The following is a 19154-nucleotide window of genomic DNA, read 5'->3' on the forward strand; positions in this document are numbered from 1 at the left end:
GCGGTGTGCAAGTACTTGGAAGGGATTTGAGAAACGATCGTGCGCGAATAGCGGAGAAGTCTTGAAACTTTCTTAAATAATTTATATTGTCAATTGAAATTGTCAGATTGACGTCTATTTCATAGCAGAAAGGAGCAGTTCCATCCTAGGCTAGAGGACAGCAATGACAATGAAGCAGAAATTAAGAAGCAATGAATTTTTATGATATGCAGGATTAAAAGTTGTAGTTAATAGGTTTGCTCTAGCATCAGTTTCAAACGGTTTGAAACCATCAGCGAATAGTGGACCAGCGCGAGTAGAGGGGATAGCACTGGTGACTGTATTATTTTCTCTCACTGACCAATAGTTTGCTGACGGTTTCTGACTAGTTTGACTGTTTGCTAGAACAAACCTCTTATTTTTGATTTGCCTACATATAATTTATTATACTATTTATATACTCATTATTGGTTACCATTTCCAGGAATAGTATTATTTTTCTTTTGCTAAAATCAATTATACAAATTGAAATACCAGCAGTAGTATTGTAATTGTGTTTTAAACATATGTAATTAACAAAATTAAATTACTTATGGATGGTTAAACATAAACACGTTTTAAGCATTCATTTTTATGTTCTTTTACCCAACAAAGATTTCTTTGTTTAACAAATCACGAATGATAAATTTCCATGGGATCATTAATTTTAATATTCCTCAGAATCATAGCAATAAAAAAAGGAACAAAATTTAAAACATAATTAAAAATTTTATTTACATAATAAAAATAAATACCTAAATTAAGTTATTAATTCCTGATTTGAAACATCTTCTACGTTTTCTTGTGTTCTGATTTTATCTGTAACAAAAAATTCTACGTATACACAAGGTTTACATACCATTATTAATAAGTAAATATCGAGGGAAATAGAGGGCTAGGCAGGAAAAGACTATCGTGGCTAAGAAACAGCCGACAATGGAGAGGGCTAAATTTTGAACACCTTATAAGAACAGCTGAAGACAGACAATAGTCTAGTGACACATCCCCTCCAGGCTGAAACCAAATTTTTTGAGTAGTATGGACATCTATATTAATGACCTACATGTTTCCTGCAGCCGATTTTGATGATATACATAGTTATAAACAAATGAAGATTAAGAATCAGTTTATGAAAGAAGAATATTAATTAAAAAAAATGACAAAAAGTAATTTTAAACAGTGTAAAATTATTTTAGGTCAAAACGGCAAACAGGTGTATGTTTTCAAAAAACTTTTGATAGTTTGTAAAAAATATATTTTATATCAGCTAAGTACTTTCAACACATAACGTGCCATCATCAGAGCTTCTTAAAAGGACATATTTAAGATAAGATTTTTTTCATATAAAAAATGAGTGAAAAATTTACGTCCTCGTAAAATACCTTCATAGAAGAGCCATTGCTTAACAACACAACAAAAAACATAAATACTGGGCAAAAGCCACAGATATAGGGTAATAACCCTTTACAGTGAATAGAATCACATCTAAATTCTTTTATTAATTTATAAAGACAACATGGCTGAGTCAGACCATTTTGAGCCCACGTGAACAGCAGATCAGCTGAGGAAGACTGTCATTTATTAAAATGGTAAAGAAGGAACTACAATCTTATGCGACCTCTATATTCATAAATATTAATTAAAAAAATTAATTGAATCGTCGTCATGGAAACCAAGATCGTCGTCATGCTAACCAATTATGCTGAAACTTTGGTTTTGTCAACCTTGTCACAGAATTAATTTGTGTATGTATTTTCATATTACTTAAATTAATTGATTAAGATTTGGTCATTTTTTTGAAGACTCGTAGAGAAAATATTGTTCGTAACGCTTGCAGAAAGTCTCTTTTCCGCACTCGACTGCTTGCCGAACTCTCGCTTCGCGTCGTTCGGCAAACTGCAGTCGCGTGCGGAAAAGCATGACTTTCTGCACTTGTTAGGAAAATAACTATTTTCACATTTAGAAAATGAATTTTCATACACATTTAGAAAGAAAAACAATTGTCATCGGGCAATTAGGGACGAAGTTAGCCCCACCCCGTTTTTTTTCATTCACGTGTTGTTGCAAAATAATTGTGCAATATTTAGAATTATTTTTTGTCATTTTCTTTTAATTAAATTAATAGTGTAAATCTTCTTCTTTCATAAACTATTCAAAGTATTACAGTAACGTCATCACTTTCTGACTTTTACTGTTGCAAAAAAAATAATTTCGGATAAACAAATTAAATAACTTTTAAACTATTTGACCAATTGCTGTGAAATTTAGGATATGGTTTAAGCACTAGAAGTCTCAGCATTCCGTGTAATAAGAAGGTTCTAACTTAATTTTTACATAAGTTATGAATATTTATAAAAACTCACAATTTATGATTTATTTTGCAATTTTCTAAGCAACCAATAAGGATAGACATATTCAGCTAACGCCATGTCGAAGTTTCTTACTTTGTTTAAAATGCTTAACTTTTTGGTAATAAACGAAAAAAGCAAAAATTTACCGTTTTCTAATCTTCGTTTGTTTATAACTATATATATCATCAAAGTCGGCTGCAGGAAACATACAGGTTATTCATATAGATGTCCATACTACTCAAAAAATTTGGTTTCGGCCTGAAGGGGGTTGTGTCACTAACAGGATATTTCTTTTTCCTTATTTCTCTGAACTACAAGAGTTCAATAAAATTGTAGAAGCCAACCTCCACTGAGGAGAGGGCACTTGAAGTTTAATAAGTAACAATGATTTTGTTTCTCGTTGCGCCTTTTGTGTATATGCAGGTATGACCTGAAAAAATCATTTGTGTAAAGGCTATATCTTTATTGCTGGCTTTCTAGTAATCGCTTTAATAGGTATTTATTTCCTTTTCTTTAATCTACCAGCTATGTTTGCCTACTAAATATTTTTCGGTATTTGCTGAGCTTCATCAAGTTTTATGTACCTGACTACTTTTCCTTTCTGTGTTTTTATTTACATGCTCAGATGTTTCTCCCACCACATGGAGTTCCCGGTAATTTCTAGCCAGTTTTTCATTTTTTTTTTATTTTAGCCATGCAGCTCTCACTCCCTCTAAGGGGAAAACTCATCCTAGAAAATATTGAACTCTGGTGGGACTCTTTTCATATTGTCGGTCCGTAGGAGACTTGCTATGCTGAAGTATCTCCCAAAATGTTTTTACAAATCTGGACATCGAAAGTAATTCAGCTTTCTGCATGGTATTATAGAGATGGTTATTCACACCCAGCTTTTCTATGTTTTCTAAAAGGTTATTCTACTTGATTAGGTATTCTCTGGTTACCTTTCCATTCTTTCTATTACCCCCGTATTTTAAATTCCAGATCTCTGTACTTGGTGATCTTTTTCGTTTTATTTACTACACAAATAATTGTTGTTAGTACACAACAGCTTGTAATTGTCATTCTCAAGCATTCTCTCAGTAACATATTGATAATAATTGGAGATGGTCCGTTTGGACAAGTCTCAGCTTGATGAATATTTCATGAGTGGTATCTTTCCTACTGAGTCATGCCGTTCCTTGTCTTCAGTTGCGGCAAATGCCTAGCAGTCCCCGATATCCCAGGCAACCAAGTGACGTCAATAACGTCGAGGAAACGTCAGCTTTTGGTTGAATATATACACTTGTTTGAACATTACGTCGTATAAACGTCTTTTGTAGGTGATTTTAAATACGTAAGATTAATGACGTTAAAATACGTTTAAAAATACGTTTTCATTTTAGACAGCCCAAGTATGACGTCACAAAAATTGAAGGAGCTTAACGGGTTAATGCTTATAATGTTAATGTTGTATATTGACGTTGATAAGCTTAAATTGTAATAAGAAATTTTTCATTTATTGTTTACGTGCTTTGTGTGGTAAAAAAGGAATTTTCATTTAGATATTTAGTTGAAGAAACGCGTTAATTAAGAGATTTTTATTCGTTTTTTTCAAGTGAGTAGTGAGTTAGTTTAGTGCAATAGTTCTTCTTGAAAATGATTTGAGGTTATGTGTTTTGTTTTGGTGAATATTTTCTGTTAATGAACTAATTATGTGTTATCGAGTTTAATTAAATTAATTTGTTAAAAAATTATTTATTAATTTATATGTTATTTCAGTATTGACACAGTAAGTATACCTTAGCCTATAAGCTAAATTTAAAACAGTTAAATGAAAAATTGCAACACCAACAATACCCATACGAATAATAATTGTTATTGTGTATTTTTAAATCCTTCAAATGAAAAATATTCTAAAAAAAAACGAAATAAAAACTACGTTTTTTAAATCACCTATTTAAAACGTGATAAAAATGACGTCAGTTATGGTGGGACATATTCACGTGACTTGCGACGTCGAAAAAACGTGACAAACTGACGTGGTTTGGTGATAATTATGACATCTTTTCAACGTTTTGTAAATGTATTTGGTTGCCTGGGATGATGTTGGACGGTTTTTTGTACTTGACATTCATACAGGCATTTGTCGTTTTGGTCCTGACGTTTGAACCTGACCTGAATCTTATTATATCAGTACTATTACTATTATTATGATTTGATTAGCTGTAGTTTTAGAATCACAAGAAAAATAAAAATGCGTACATACTTTTTGAGACAATATTATCCCAGGACTGAACTTGACCAGATCCAAAAATTGCAAAAATAACTCCGGCTACAACATTTATGGCTGCTGCTGTGTAAAAAACAATCTTCCATTGACTAGGATCTTCCTAAAAATTAAATAAAAAGTTAAATAGGTAGTAATTATAGGACTGGCAGTTTTGTTAAGATGTATTAAAATATTTTATGAAAGAAGTTAAGGTAGGTAAATGGGTAATATACATCTTGTTGTTATCATGCATATCATACACATTGCCTCACCAAAATTTTAAGAATTATATTAGGCAAAGCAATAAAGCACTAAAATCGGCCTTACCTCCGAAAAAAAAAACGACAAGACGGATCTTAATAATCCTTTTTGTAAAAAAAACATGAAATTCTTTATAAAAGGTATATTTGTTAAAATCCCTATACAGGGCTACATCATAAAACAAACAGAACTAGTTTTCAATCGGTTGACCGATCATCATCAGTGTTTCCTAAAATGTGTATAACCTGATAAAATGATGCAAAGTATTTAAAATTTTTGACTATGATTTTAAAAAGTATTTTAAAAATAGATGGCTATTTTGTTAAGTTTTTGAATATTCTGGATAAGAGTTACTTGTATAATCGCTTAAATTATTCATTAATTTAATTAATAGGATCACTTTTTTACTATATGTGAATGCAGTGATTACAATAATTTATATACCTACTATACAATTAAAACTACTAATCGAGAAAAGAGAAAAAATGATCCCAATTTAATCCCAACAAATATTTTTCACTACTGTTATTATTTAAATATTAGCATAAACTTTATATTCTTTTGCCTGGATTAACTGCACATATTAGATTCTGTCAAGGTATGGTGTCAGTCTGGTAATGACATCCTTCCGGGGGCCATTCCGATCAGTTGTCACCTAAACTCTACCATGTAAGATTCTACCTACAATTTTCCAACCAATATGGTTGATGTCATGTGATGCCAGGGGTTAATCTGAAAATATTTGTAACATCCTTCAAAATCTGATAACATAATGTAACCCCAACTGTTTAAAATCAATTTAAGGGTTTTACCCATACATTTTGGTGGCATAAAGCATGTAAACCTGTAAGTATAACACTATCTATTCACTTTTTTACCTTTGTCAAAATTTAACCTCACGTTTGTTTTACATATATAGAGTTATACTTATTTTAGGTGATAACACTGATGATAGAATATTGATTCCAAAAACGTTTTGTGATACAGCCCCTTTTTTGGATTTTAAATACATATACCTTTTACAAAATAAGGTTTTTATTTTTAGAAAATATGAGAAAAATATTTTAATAATATACAAAATAATAAATTATTTTGAACATCTTTAACAACCAAAATCGTTGTTTACATGCCCTGCATCGCTTACTGAACTTTAGTATAATTATTTTTACAAGAAAATATAAAAATTTCAAAACCGCCGACTTCATATCTACCTACACAAGATTGAAAATATGATAATATCTGCAATATTACTTCCTATAACCAATAACATATGGTGATGATATGTTTGTACATCGTAACTTATAGTATGACTTCACGAATGTTTAATTAAAATTTAAATCTTTTAATAATAAAACGTTAGACAACAACATAATTATATCACTTATTTATTGCAGTCTTTCTATTGGTTTGTGCTGTCCAATATAGGAATCACACATCAAATTGCATAAATTTTTATTCTGTATTGGCTTAAGTGTATGCCACAATATTATGAAGTTCCGCCAATATTTATAGATTATTTATAAATATATCTTTCATGTTGTTTTCCAACAATATTTAACTTATTCAATAAACACTAATGATATGGACACATTATTAATACATGCCCTGAAATCAAAGAAGATAGACTACAATGATCTCAGGATTATATTGAATTTATACTATAATCAACGAGCAAAAGTACGTGTCAACGAACAACTGCCAGAGGAAATTGAAATAAGACTTGAGGTGAGACAGGGATGCGTGTTGTCGCCAACTCTTCCTAATGGCAACTCGAAAGAGATCTTGAAAAAAGCTCTTGAAAGTGAAACAGCTAGAAAAAAGGTAAAAGGAGTTGGCATTAACAACATTAGAGAGGCAGATGACACTGTCAGGTTAGCCGAAAATACTGGGGATCTTCAGAGGCTGTTGACCATAATAGCGGAGTTTGGACAAGAATACAGTCTAACAATGAACGCCAAGAAGACAAAATTTATGAGAATATCGAAAACTCAAAGAAATAACGGAAATCTGTTCATAAGGGGACTCAACGTCAAACTGTATGCATATCTTGGCAAAATGATCAATTCCACAAGTGACTACTTCCAGAAAATCGAAATCAGGATAGAAAAGGCTAGAGAAAATTTTGACAAAATCAGCTACGTTTTCTCCTCTTTGTTTTACGGAATGAGAGTTTGAACCTTGAGTGAGATGGAAAAAGCAGAATCATTCGAGCTATGGTGTACAGAAGAATTCTGGAAATATCGTGGACAGAACACAACAAAAAAAAAGACGTTCAGGGAAAGATGAATAAAGAAATGAAAATCTTAAATAACATCAAAACAAGAAAATTAGAATATCATGGACATATTACACGTGGAGAGAGATATAACTTGCTCCAGTTGATTATGCAGGAAAAGATTCAAGCGAAAAGAAGCATAGGTAGATGCAGAATATCGTGGCTGCGCAACCTGAGATAATGGTACAATGTACATCAAATGAACTTTTCAGAGCAACCGTCTCTAGATATCGAATAGCTATGATAATTGCCGACCTCCGTTGCTGAGACGGCACTTGAAGAAGAAGAAGAAGAACAAGAACAACAGCAACAAACACTACAGATCTACAGAGATTGTAATCATTATCGTACTGTCGATATTACTATTTACTAGTAATTTTGCCGTCAAAATTTTAGGGGCAGCAAACTTTAAAAAGAATTAAAAATTACATTTTTCTACCAGAGGGCCTGGACCGCATGATCAAAACTTAAACATAATACATTCAGTTTTAAAACTGGGGTCATCATCATCACATAGCCAAATTTGTCCACTGTCGGACATAGGCCTCCTCAAGATGTCTCCACCCTTCTCCGTCATGCGCAGCTGCCATCCAGTTTGTCGCTATTCTTTTAATGTCGTCGGTCGATCTGGTAGGTGGTCTTCCACGACTTCGCTTGTCTGCCCTTGGCCGCCACCCTAAATCTTCTTTGTCCATCTGATGTCTCTCTATCTTGTGACGTGTCCTTACCATTTCCACTTCAACTTCGTAATGCATTTTATGATGTTTTCCACTCCAGTTCTTCGCCGTAACTCATCGTTACGTATTCTGGCTCTCAAGGTTAGGCCAAGCATGGATCTTTCCATTTTTCGTTGTGCTACTTGTAATTTTCTTATTGATGCTTTAGTCAATGTCAGTGTTTCAGCCATAAGTGAGCACTGGAAGTATGCACTGGTTAGATGCTTTTCTTTTTAGCAAAACTAGGGTACCAAAGCTAAATTGTTTGAGATGTATGATAAAAAAACCCTCGAGTATAATTAATTTCTTGTTAATGACAATATTATAGAGTGATTTGTGCAAGAAACCAAACGATCATACTCTAGTGCTCCGATGAGGCTAAGGTAAAGCCGAAATACGCATAAGTATATAGTAGAGGCCCTGGTCTTTAATCAAATCTAAATCATCTTTACTTTCATTATATTTGTATTGACTTTTGTGGTTATAAAAGAACTAGTTAGCTAAAAATTGTTTTTACGGTGAACGACAATCCTGGTGCAATTATAGATCCCCTTCTTGACTGATTATCCACTCTGTTTAGCTTTGTATTTTCCATCGTAAAAAGCGCAGACGAAAACAAATCGAATTTCAGTTCCTGCTTTTTTGACTAACTATTCATAGATGGGGCTAGTTGCATCTTTGGTAATTATTTTAATAATTACACCGCAGAGATGAAAATATTGGTTTCCAAATCAGTGTGTCTACACAGATGCTCCGATGAGGCTAAGGTAACGCCGAAATAACGTATAAGCACACTCTAGAGGACCTGTTCTTTAATCAAATCTGAATCCTTTTTACTTTCATTCAATATAGCTATTCTTACTCCAAAATCTAGGATTCATATAAACATTTTTAGTAAACTTACGTAAGAAAAATTACATTTTATGTTCTTACCTCATTTGTTACTACACCCTGGACAAAGAGAGGAGCTAAAAACCCGCAGGATTGTGCGAGTCCATTACTTATTCCGACTAACACACTGGAATGATTCGGTGATAGATCAATGTGATTTATTGTATATCCACAAAAGCATGCTCCAGATGTTGCAATGGCTATTGTTAGTAAAACAATTGCTTTTACAGCATGCTCTGGACCTCCACTTTGAAGTAGCACCAGTGCCAATGCTGGTCCTAAACAACCTATAATATTAAAATAAGTGAATTAATATCTGGGTAATAAGTCACAAGAAAAGAGAAAATATACCAATAACTCAATTTCTTGCCAATAAAATGGAAGGTGAATTAGTCCAAGTAATGGGACAAAACTTCGCAATTTTTACAGAATGGACCGATTTGCTTGAAAATTTGAGAATAAGTAGTGGATAGTCCAAGAATCAAAATCTACATGATGCCGAAAGGCGCTTTTACTATGGGGGTGGTTGCCACCCCATCTGGGGGGTGGAATTTTTTTTATTATATTTTGACCACAAAAGTTGGTAAAAACATTCATTCTAAGCAAAAAACCTTCTATATATTTTTGTGATAAAATTAATAGTTTTCGATTTATTCGCTATCGAAAGTGTTAGTTTTATGATTAACTATTGAGATGGGAAATAAGCCACAATTAAATTGAAAAAATAATTTTATTAACGTTTCGAAGCCCAAATCGGGTTTCGTTGTCAAAATAAAAAATACTACTTTATCAGTAGTATTTATTATTTTGACAACGAAAGCCGATTTGGGCTTCGAAACGTTAATAAAATTATTTTTTCAATTTAATTGTGGCTCATTTCCCATCTAAATATTTAACCATAAAAATTCCACAAGGAAATAGAACAACAGGTTAGTTTTATATCGACAAAATCAATGTTTTTAATAAGTTTTCTGCTAATAACTCCAAAAGTTTTCGTTTTATCAAAACAACTTTATTTAACAAAAATGTACCTTTTAAAAAATAAACAAAACCGTTTTTTTTTTATTTTCTTTAAGACCAATAATAGTAATCGAGCTATACTTTATTATATGTTAGCTCTTTTCGTCAAATGCTAAATATTGTAGTTTCAAAGTCAGAAGACGGGGAAACTATGCATTTTTCGAGGATAACTTGTTCAAACTAATTTGAAGTATTTAAAAATATCCATCTCCAGAAATAGAAAAAAGTCTTTAGCTCAAAAATTAAGTGACTTATAATGAAAAGAATATCAGTCCCTATTTTTTTCAGCGAAAAAGTGATCGGAAGGAACCCCCCCTAATCACCACCCTAATTAAAATTAATCATTCACCTTATTTGATCTTCTTTATTTATGTATTATTAATATGTTCTAAAAGTTTGACCGACCTAGAATGATTGGTTTTTAAAAAAAAATGGAGTTAAAAGCGAATAACGAATTTTTGTAGTTTGGAAAAAATAGCTTTTTCTTCAGAATAGAAACATTAGCATCAGAGGTACGAAAAAATAATGAAGAATGAAATTGTAGCTTATTTAATTCTCAAGAGCATGGTTTGCAAAACATTTTTTACGGCAAAAATTCAGTGAACTATTGAGAATTAAAACTTGTAATAACATGCAAAAACCATGTTTACCAACCCTTTCAAAGTCACCTCTTTTGCGACTGAGAATTTTTAAAAGATTTAATAATAATATGCTTATAGATCTTGTAAAAACCTACAAAATTCTTTTTTACCAAACTTTCTAAGATAAAAAATAAAAAAGTTGCGGTTAAAAAATCAATATATTTTTTTGAAAAAAAAAAGGAGAAATCCAATTTGAAGCATAATAATGTAAGTTAGCGGTGTTTTTAGTCATTTTCCTTATTCAGTCTTCTTTATTTATGTATTACTAATAGATTATAGAAGTTTGAGTGGCTTAAAATCATTAGTTTTTAAAAACTAGAGTTAAAAGCGAATAACGAATTTTTGTAGTTTGGTAAAAAATGCAATTTTGTTCAGAATAGAAAGATTAGCGTCAGAGATACGAAAAAATGTTTAAATATAAAATTGTAGCTTTTTGTAGTTTAGAGTGTAGGTAGTGTAGGTCATTTTCCCAAGAACTTGTTGAAAAAAATTTTTCTACGGCAAAAATTGAGTGAATCGTAAATGAGTACAATTGATAAAACATTGATTTTTTCGATATAAAACACTCTCGATAGCGAATAAATCGAAAACTATTAATTTTATCAAAAAAATGTAAAGAATATTTGTTGCTTAGAATGAATATTTTTATCAACTTTTGCGGCCAAAATATAATAAAAAATTTCCACCCCCGAGATGTGGTGGCAACCACCCCCATAATAAAAGCGCCTTTCGGCATCATAGAGATTTTGATCCTTGGACTATCCACTACTTATTCTTAAATTTTCAAGCAAATCGATTCATTCTGTAAAAATTACGAGGTGAAAAGCTTCGGTTCCTGGACTAGATGCTTCTACTCACCTATAAGGTTCATAGTTTTTCGTGCAGTACCAATGGACCAGACGTTTTTACCTAGCAGATAATCCGAAATAAAACTGAACACATATCCAGCCAAAAATTGCATTAAATATGGTAAAGCTGCTATGGCACCACTCTGCAAGGTGAAATAAATAAATAAGTTATTTTTATTATTAAATATTTACTAATTAATTAGTTAGATTACGTATCTTGGAAGTGTCATAACAGAAAACGGAGACACAGAAGACGATATTTGTATGAGGATACGAAAATCTCAACAAGCATCCAGCATGCTCAACCCTGTTTGGAGGTCTGGGGAGTATTCTGCAAGGACAAAGATCCGAATATTCCAGTCAAACGTCATGTCGGTACACGACAATTAGACCGAAATCATTAGACTGAAAGCAGTAGAGCAGTAGACCGAACTCATTGGACCGAAAAGCACTTTACCGAAACCTCACTAGACCGAATAACATTAGACCGAAATGGTACATAAATTAAAAAAACATTGCAGTAAATTATGCTAAAATTCTGTGTATTTGTCTATTTGTTTGTTGTATTTTTTTTGTATTATTTTATATAGACTATGTAAATTGTTATTATGTAGAGTCTGATATGTAATAATTTTTATCCGTTAAACAAAATAGTTAAGTTAAAATTAAGTAAGGGTAGAGTGACGTTAACACCATGTAACTACTATTTCTAATAACCATCCAAACAACATTTAGTTGTAATTACATTTGTCTTATCTAAGTAAAAAGAAAAAGAAAAAAATAAACAAAAAACAAAGCAAAAAGCAACCTCTAAACTCGCTAGTACTTTGAGCTGCCAGTCCTAAGCCTGGATAAAGGGTGAAGAGAAGTTGATGTTACCATTGCTCAGATTGCAATCCAGTTTGAGCACACTGTATTATGTACCTAATGCTTTTCGGTCTCCTGCTTTTCGGTCTCATACTGTTCGGTCTAATGAGGTTTCGGTAAAGTGCTTTTCGGTCTAATGAGTTCGGCCTCTTTACAGTAAACCCGTCATGTCTGTTCTATTCTACGGATGTGAAACCTGGAAAGTGACGAAAACCCTTACCGACAAACTGCAGGTCTTTTTTAACAAACGTCTATGAAAAATTGTTCGTATTTTCTGGCCAAACACCACCAGAAACGAAGATCTACTACACCTGACCCAACAAAAGTGAGTAGAAAATGAAATAAATTCCAGAAAGTGGGGTTGGATCGGTCACACACTCCAAAATAATAGCTCCAGTATTGCAAAGACTGCCCTAGAGTGGAACCCCAAGGAAAAAGAAAAAGAGGTCGCCTAGCACAGACTTGGAGAAGATCTATTATGGACGAGATAAGAGGTCAAGGAAAGTCCTGGAATGAGGTGTAGGCCTTAGCTCAAAATAGAACCCGATGGCATGTTTTTACTAAAGCTCTATGCTCCACTTAGGAGTTCAAGAACATTATAGTGATTATTCCTGTGTACCTATTGTTATGCTCTGTATTTTCTCTCTGTTATGAGAATAATCAGCATATTATTATTTTATTAATTAAATAATTATTTTAGTTACTACTTATGGAAAATAAAACCAAAATTAAATAAAACTTTCCAATAAAATTTATTCTCAGGGCTAATTTATTTTAATGTATTAATTTGATTTGTGGCTTCTAGTATCTCTAGTTGCTTACTTCATACAGGACAAAACAGGGAAAATAAATATACTCAATGTCATATAAATTCTATAAATATTATTTATTTATCCACTATACCATAAATATAAGATATAAATGTATGCTAAACTTAATTTTTTTGCAATTATTTCTTATCTAATAAATTAATCATTAATTCTGTTATCTCTTTGTTTTATCAAAATTTTCATTTCAATAATTCGTTAGACTGTTCTTACTATTATAAAAAAAATTAACTTTTCACCTTTTTGACTAGATTACTTATTTCTTCTTTGAATTTATGAATAACTAAATTATGCTGTAGAACTGTTCAATAAAAAATAAGCAAATATGATATGTCATATAAAACAACTCCCTCCGTTTCACAAATAATCTGACTAACCTTTTTTTTCTTCTTTACTTCTTCTCATGGATTGTGTAGTCCTTTATCTCCCACACGTGCTCCTAGGATGCTGCGAACGATCCTTCTCGTCCAAACTGCTTCACAAACAAACAACAGCACTCGCTCGAAATCTCTCCTCAGTTTTCTCTCTCTGCTCGATATCTTATGCAAATTGATACCAACCGGCCACTCGTTCCAGACAGAAACAGGAATCTCTTCGGACACAAGGAGATTTAACTTCTCAACTCGCTCAACGATTTTGTTTAAACACGATTCTGCTTACACCGCCGCCAACTTCACCACTTTACACAGACTTCTTACTTTTCAAACACTGAACTGCTCTCCTCAGATCTTTATTACACAGTGAAACTCTTTTTTTCCAGATTCAATCACAAAACATATGCTCTACACATTTCATCCCGCCTGTCATTTCTTAAGAACCAATTAATTTTGTATACAACTTTTCCATTTTGTCAAATTCCAGGAGACATCAAATTACTTTTGTGTTTGTACATGCTATAAAAACCCCATATATTCTAAAACTCAACAATAATGTTTGTTTACCGTCTTTCCTTCCAAGAAGCATTTATAAATGTCCTATTGTTCACTGCAAAGCGAATACATGTACTTTCTAATCCGACCGTTTGTATAAGTCCGTTCATATAAACACTAATATTGAACGATTTTCACTTTCAACGAAACACTGCTTATGACTAACTAATACTATTTACAATTTTTCGGCCATATACAGGGCGATGAAAATCTATGATCTCGTGGTCTTTGACATAAATTAATTTTCTAAATTTTCCCCTTAAAAACTATATAACACTATATAAACATGATTGTATATAGGTTCGCACCTTTCATTGGCTAACGACCGCATGAGGCTTGCCGTTACTCTAAAATTGATATTTTAATTTAATCTCTTGTTGGAAATACTAATTTTCCCCAAGTCATTAAACTAAATAACAAAAGATAGAGTCCATTCAAAATGGCGGCGTTTCCAGCCGCATAGAATATAACTTTCTGTGGTTTTCAGAGTTTGACTTCACGTTGATTAGTTTGGATTTTTGGTTTTAAGAAAACACATTATTTTGCAAAAAGAGATCAGGAGAAGAACAAAGGTATCTGATGCCATCGAAAGAATAGCCGGATTAAAATGGAGATGAGCAGGGTACAACCAGAATGACAGATTGGAATGACAGTTGGACAAAGAGAATATTGTAATGGAGATCAAGAGAAAACAAGAGAAGCATCGGTCGACAGCCTACAAGATGGACCGACGATTTAAGAAGGATAAATATAAAATCAATGGGAAAATCCCAATAGTTGGCGGTATACCATAGTTTAAAAAACTCATACAGAAGTAAAAACTTCAAATTGTATTCTGGTATAAAATTGTTTATTAAAACTATCTAAAAAGTCATCCAAATCGATTGCAAAACGTTTTCGTTCTAATTCAGATCATCTTCAGTGCATTTTGCAGAGTAGTTTGAAACTAGCACACTACTTAAAGTGGTAACCCCATAATATATGGTTTACATTATATATTAATAGAATATGTTGACTACAAGTAGATGTTGCTAGATATAGTGTGCTAGCTTTAAACTACTCTGCATATTGCACTGAAGATATTCTGAATTAGAACGAAAATGTTTTGCAATCCATTTGGATGACTTTTTAGATAGTTTTTAATAAAAAATTGTATACCAGAATACAATTTGAAGTTTTTATTTCTCTATGAGTTTGATAAATATAAACTGGATGAGAGCGGCGCAGGATAGTCAGGGTTGGAAACAAGGGGATCAGGCCTATGTCCAGCAGTAAACTTTTGAGACTTGATGACATTATTTTGACGACGTTTCGACAAGGTCGCACTTGCTATTATCAATTCTGGGAGTAAAGCTTCTTCCTGGTGCTTGGATTAATCTTGGCTCGGTCTGCGACCGCGTGCTCGCAGTCGTTCTTAAATAGTCGATCTTGGCAGCACTTGCGTTAGGTTTGGTCCTATACGTCGACTTTTTTGCCTGAGTTATTCCTTAATTATAAGCAAAGTAAAGGCGGGTACTTAAAATCTAAATTATTGATTTATTATTATAACGTGGCCTGGGTTCGACCTCTTTTGGAGATAAAATATACCTCATCAACAACTTCGGTAGTAGAAATTTTAAAATATACTAGTATAGAGGTTCTCAATCTGTGGTACATGTACCACTGGTGGTATATATCATTATTTGCGGTGGTACACAAAACACAAAAAAAATTAAAATTGTAGTACTTATTAAGTCTTGATAGTAAAGGGTGATTCAGTAAAACGGTACGATTTGACAACGCTGCTGACGATAAAATAGAGTTGCCGCGGGCTTGCGACGTAAACGTTGTGGATCTGGAGAGTGGAAAGTTTAGTTATCATGGATTCTTGGTCTTGTGAACAACGCGTATTTGCTGTGGAAGCTTATTACAAAAACGGTGAAAGTTTTGTGCGTGTACACCAAGCATTTCATTTACACTACCAATTGCCGCCACGCGCTGCAGTTCCGTCTAACGTTAAGACTTGGTTTAGGAACTTTGAAATTAGTGGTTCAATATCACAGAAAAGAGTGGCAGTGTGAGAACTGCTCGCACACCACAGAATATTGAAGCGGTGCCAAATTCATTACACGGGAGGGCTCGAAGATCCCTGCGATGACTCGCATGTAATGAATTTGGCACCACTTCAATATTCTGTGGTGTGCGAGCAGTTCTGGCACTGCCACTCTTCTCTGTGATATTGAACCACTACTTTCAAAGTTCCTAAACCAAGTCTTAACGTTAGACGGAACTGCAGCGCGTGGCGGCAATTGGTAGTGTAAATGAAATGCTTGTTGTACACGCACAAAACTTTCACCGTTTTTGTAATAAGCTTCCACAGCAAATGCGCGTTGTTCACAAGACCAAGAATACATGATAACTAAACTAAACACTCTCTAGATTCACAACGTTTACGTCGCAAGCCCGCGGCTCCTCTATTTTAACGTCAGCAGCGTTGTCGAATCGTACCGTTTCACTGAATCACCTTGTACAATCTAAAAATATAGGTGGTACCAAAAGTAATAAAAATAACTGTAGGTGGTACATGATTCACAAAGGTTGAGAACCGCTGTACTAGTACAAGAAATAATAAATATAAAGTAATAGATATACTCACTGATTTAATATCAAATTTCATCACATATTTTAAATACATTGGCATTTGACTTTGGAGAGTCCAAAATCCCCAAACATAACCAAATGCTGCTGCTGTTAGAGCCCAAAAAGGTGGGGATGTTAATATTTCCCTGAATGGTGTGTATGTTACCTAAAAATAATTATACCGACTGTTTTGATTTTAATTAGATATACGCACTATAAATGGCAACATTGTTTCCCCGCCACCACCTAATGCACATGCAATGTGACTACATTTTCATAAGCAATGTTGCCGATTTTAGCGCTCCTTCCATTGGGGTATATCTAATCAAACATTAAACAGTTTGTATGATTTTGCTGAATAACGGCGAACATGAGTTTACTGTAACATATGGAAATCAAAAAATATCACTAAGCACATACATTTATTGGTCATTTCACCAAGAAATTGACATATTGAAATAATTGTTTTCATTAATTCTTATTTCATCTAGATAAAAAATATTATAAGCAAATATTAGAAGAAATGCACAAAAATGCATTTCTCTTAGAAGTACATACTAGTTTTAGTTTCGTCTTTTAAATTCTTCTTCTTCTTCTTAACTTCTTGCAAAGCTTGGCAACCATCAAGACTATTTGTATTTTTTGACTGCTGCTCCAATAAGAAAGTTTGATGAGCAGTTAAAGATCTTAGCATTCCCTATGATTTCCGAAAAAACTCTAAGGTTAGTTTTCCTACAATAATAACTAGTCTTCTTTTTCTTTCGGTAACGTATTAAAACGGCCTGATGTTGGTAATTAGCGAGTTGTTCACAGTCTTCAGCTAATGGGAATCGTGGTTCGGCACTACGTATTCCTGTCCAATCGCGAATGTTCTTGAGTCATGGTATATGCTTTTTTCTAATTCATCTGCCTCCTTCGATTTTACTTTTTATGATAAGATGAAGTTCTCCTTAACTTAATAATTTCTGCTTTATTAATCATCATTGTTGCGTGGCACGAGAATCAAAGGGATTCTTTATTAAATTATGCTCACTAAACAGAAAATTTAATCTGTTTATGCGAAGTCTTCTAAAAATAATGTACTACATAAATTGTTTAGTAATAGTGTTTCTACTTAATTAACAAAATAAAAGTTACTGTCATCAAAATTTCCGGTAATTAGGGAACTACCTTGGTCAATTATTACTAGATATGATGATTTGTCTTAACTATGGTATCAAAAAATATTAAATATTGGTAAATAGCATATTATCTCTCTGCTATAACCCAACATATTTAATGACATACCAACAAAAAACCCCACGTTTTCCAGAAACAATAGCCGAGAACGTCACTATAAAGAAAAGAATAAGCCATGAACTCGAAAGGGGCACGAAGAAAATGGATGTTTCCATAAAAACAGCGAAATGTAACTTACTGTGAGAGATAAATGGTATCAAAAGAAATCAGAAGAACTGTAACAAGCGATAAAGACTTAGCACTTGGCATGAGCCTCCATATAAAATAGAAAGATATAGTGATACCTGTATAGATGACATATATGACATGGATGCAGACCCCAAGGAATATTATCAAAAATGATCCAAATATGTCTAAGGATCAGCGTACCATATGCTCATCGATATCAAATAGAGAGGGTGGAGGAAGGGAGATAAATCGAAGAGTTGTAAATAAAGTGGAACCTCGATAAGTCGGCCCCCGATAACCCGGAAGTGCGGCTAAACCGCACCGATTTTCATCAGACAAACATTTCAACGATTCAAAATAAAAATTTATGTAATATAATATTTGAGAGATAATGTGTATTTTCGGAATTTGAACTATACGATATTAAAAATGACTCGTGGCACACGGCGGCATCGGCAGAGCGATGTTAATTGTCTTGAATTATAGGAAACAACAGGCACCTTTAAAAAATTCTTTTTTAAACAATGGTCTAGTTTTCACTGTTCTTAAATAACGTAACATCGTTCCGATTGTGAGTGTATTTGTATTGTTCGCTTCCGTTTGTTTAGGTTTGTGTTTATGTGTTTTCAGTAATTTAGATGACATGTGCATATGAGTGAGTCTGTAATTTGGTTTAAATTCAGTATCTCAAATATTAATTGTTTTTTTCAAAAATTCTCAGACCCGTCGATTAATGTTTCAAATTGTCATTTTTGACATACAATAATAATGAATAAAGGTTGTCCCAATTTAGAAATATGACGTCATTTTTGATTTTTTAAATGGCAAAACTATCATTGTGATAGCTATTTTGAGAGTGTGTCTAAAGTTATACATAATTACAAAATTTCAAATTTTTGTTCCCTACCATTTACAAGATAATAAAAAATAACAAAGTTATCAGAAGCAAGTAAACAAATATTAATTGAATTAAATTATGTCAATTAAGCAAATGCTCATAATGTTGAACATTGACTATTTGACAATAAATAAGGGCAACATTATGAGCATTTGCTTAATTGAAATAATTAAATTCAATTAATATTTGATTACTTGTGTTTCATAACTTTGTTATTTTTTATTGTCTTGTAAATGGTAGGGAATAAAAATTTGAAATTTTGCAGTTATGTATAACTTTACTATCAAATAGCTATCAAAATGATGGTGTTGCCATTTAAGAAAATCAACGATGACGTC

At 32.8% G+C, this 19154-nt stretch overlaps 1 protein-coding gene across 2 annotated transcripts in view; it reads right to left on the bottom strand.

Annotated features, from left to right (window-relative positions):
- Positions 1-727: 727 nt before the first annotated feature.
- The window catches only part of LOC114325707 (putative inorganic phosphate cotransporter), a 35083-nt gene continuing 16656 nt past the window's right edge, over positions 728-19154 (bottom strand). For both annotated transcript variants that reach the window (XM_028273837.2, XM_028273838.2), the window contains 5 exons: positions 16528-16677; positions 11280-11412; positions 8803-9047; positions 4615-4738; positions 728-837 (listed from right to left, as the gene is read on the bottom strand). In XM_028273837.2, coding sequence (XP_028129638.1) covers positions 779-837; positions 4615-4738; positions 8803-9047; positions 11280-11412; positions 16528-16677 — 711 coding nt within the window. In that variant the 3' untranslated portion in view covers positions 728-778. The remainder of the gene's footprint in view (positions 838-4614; positions 4739-8802; positions 9048-11279; positions 11413-16527; positions 16678-19154) is intronic.

This window comes from Diabrotica virgifera, chromosome 7, assembly GCF_917563875.1.
Source record: "Diabrotica virgifera virgifera chromosome 7, PGI_DIABVI_V3a".
In the NCBI taxonomy this organism is placed as follows: domain Eukaryota; kingdom Metazoa; phylum Arthropoda; class Insecta; order Coleoptera; family Chrysomelidae; genus Diabrotica; species Diabrotica virgifera.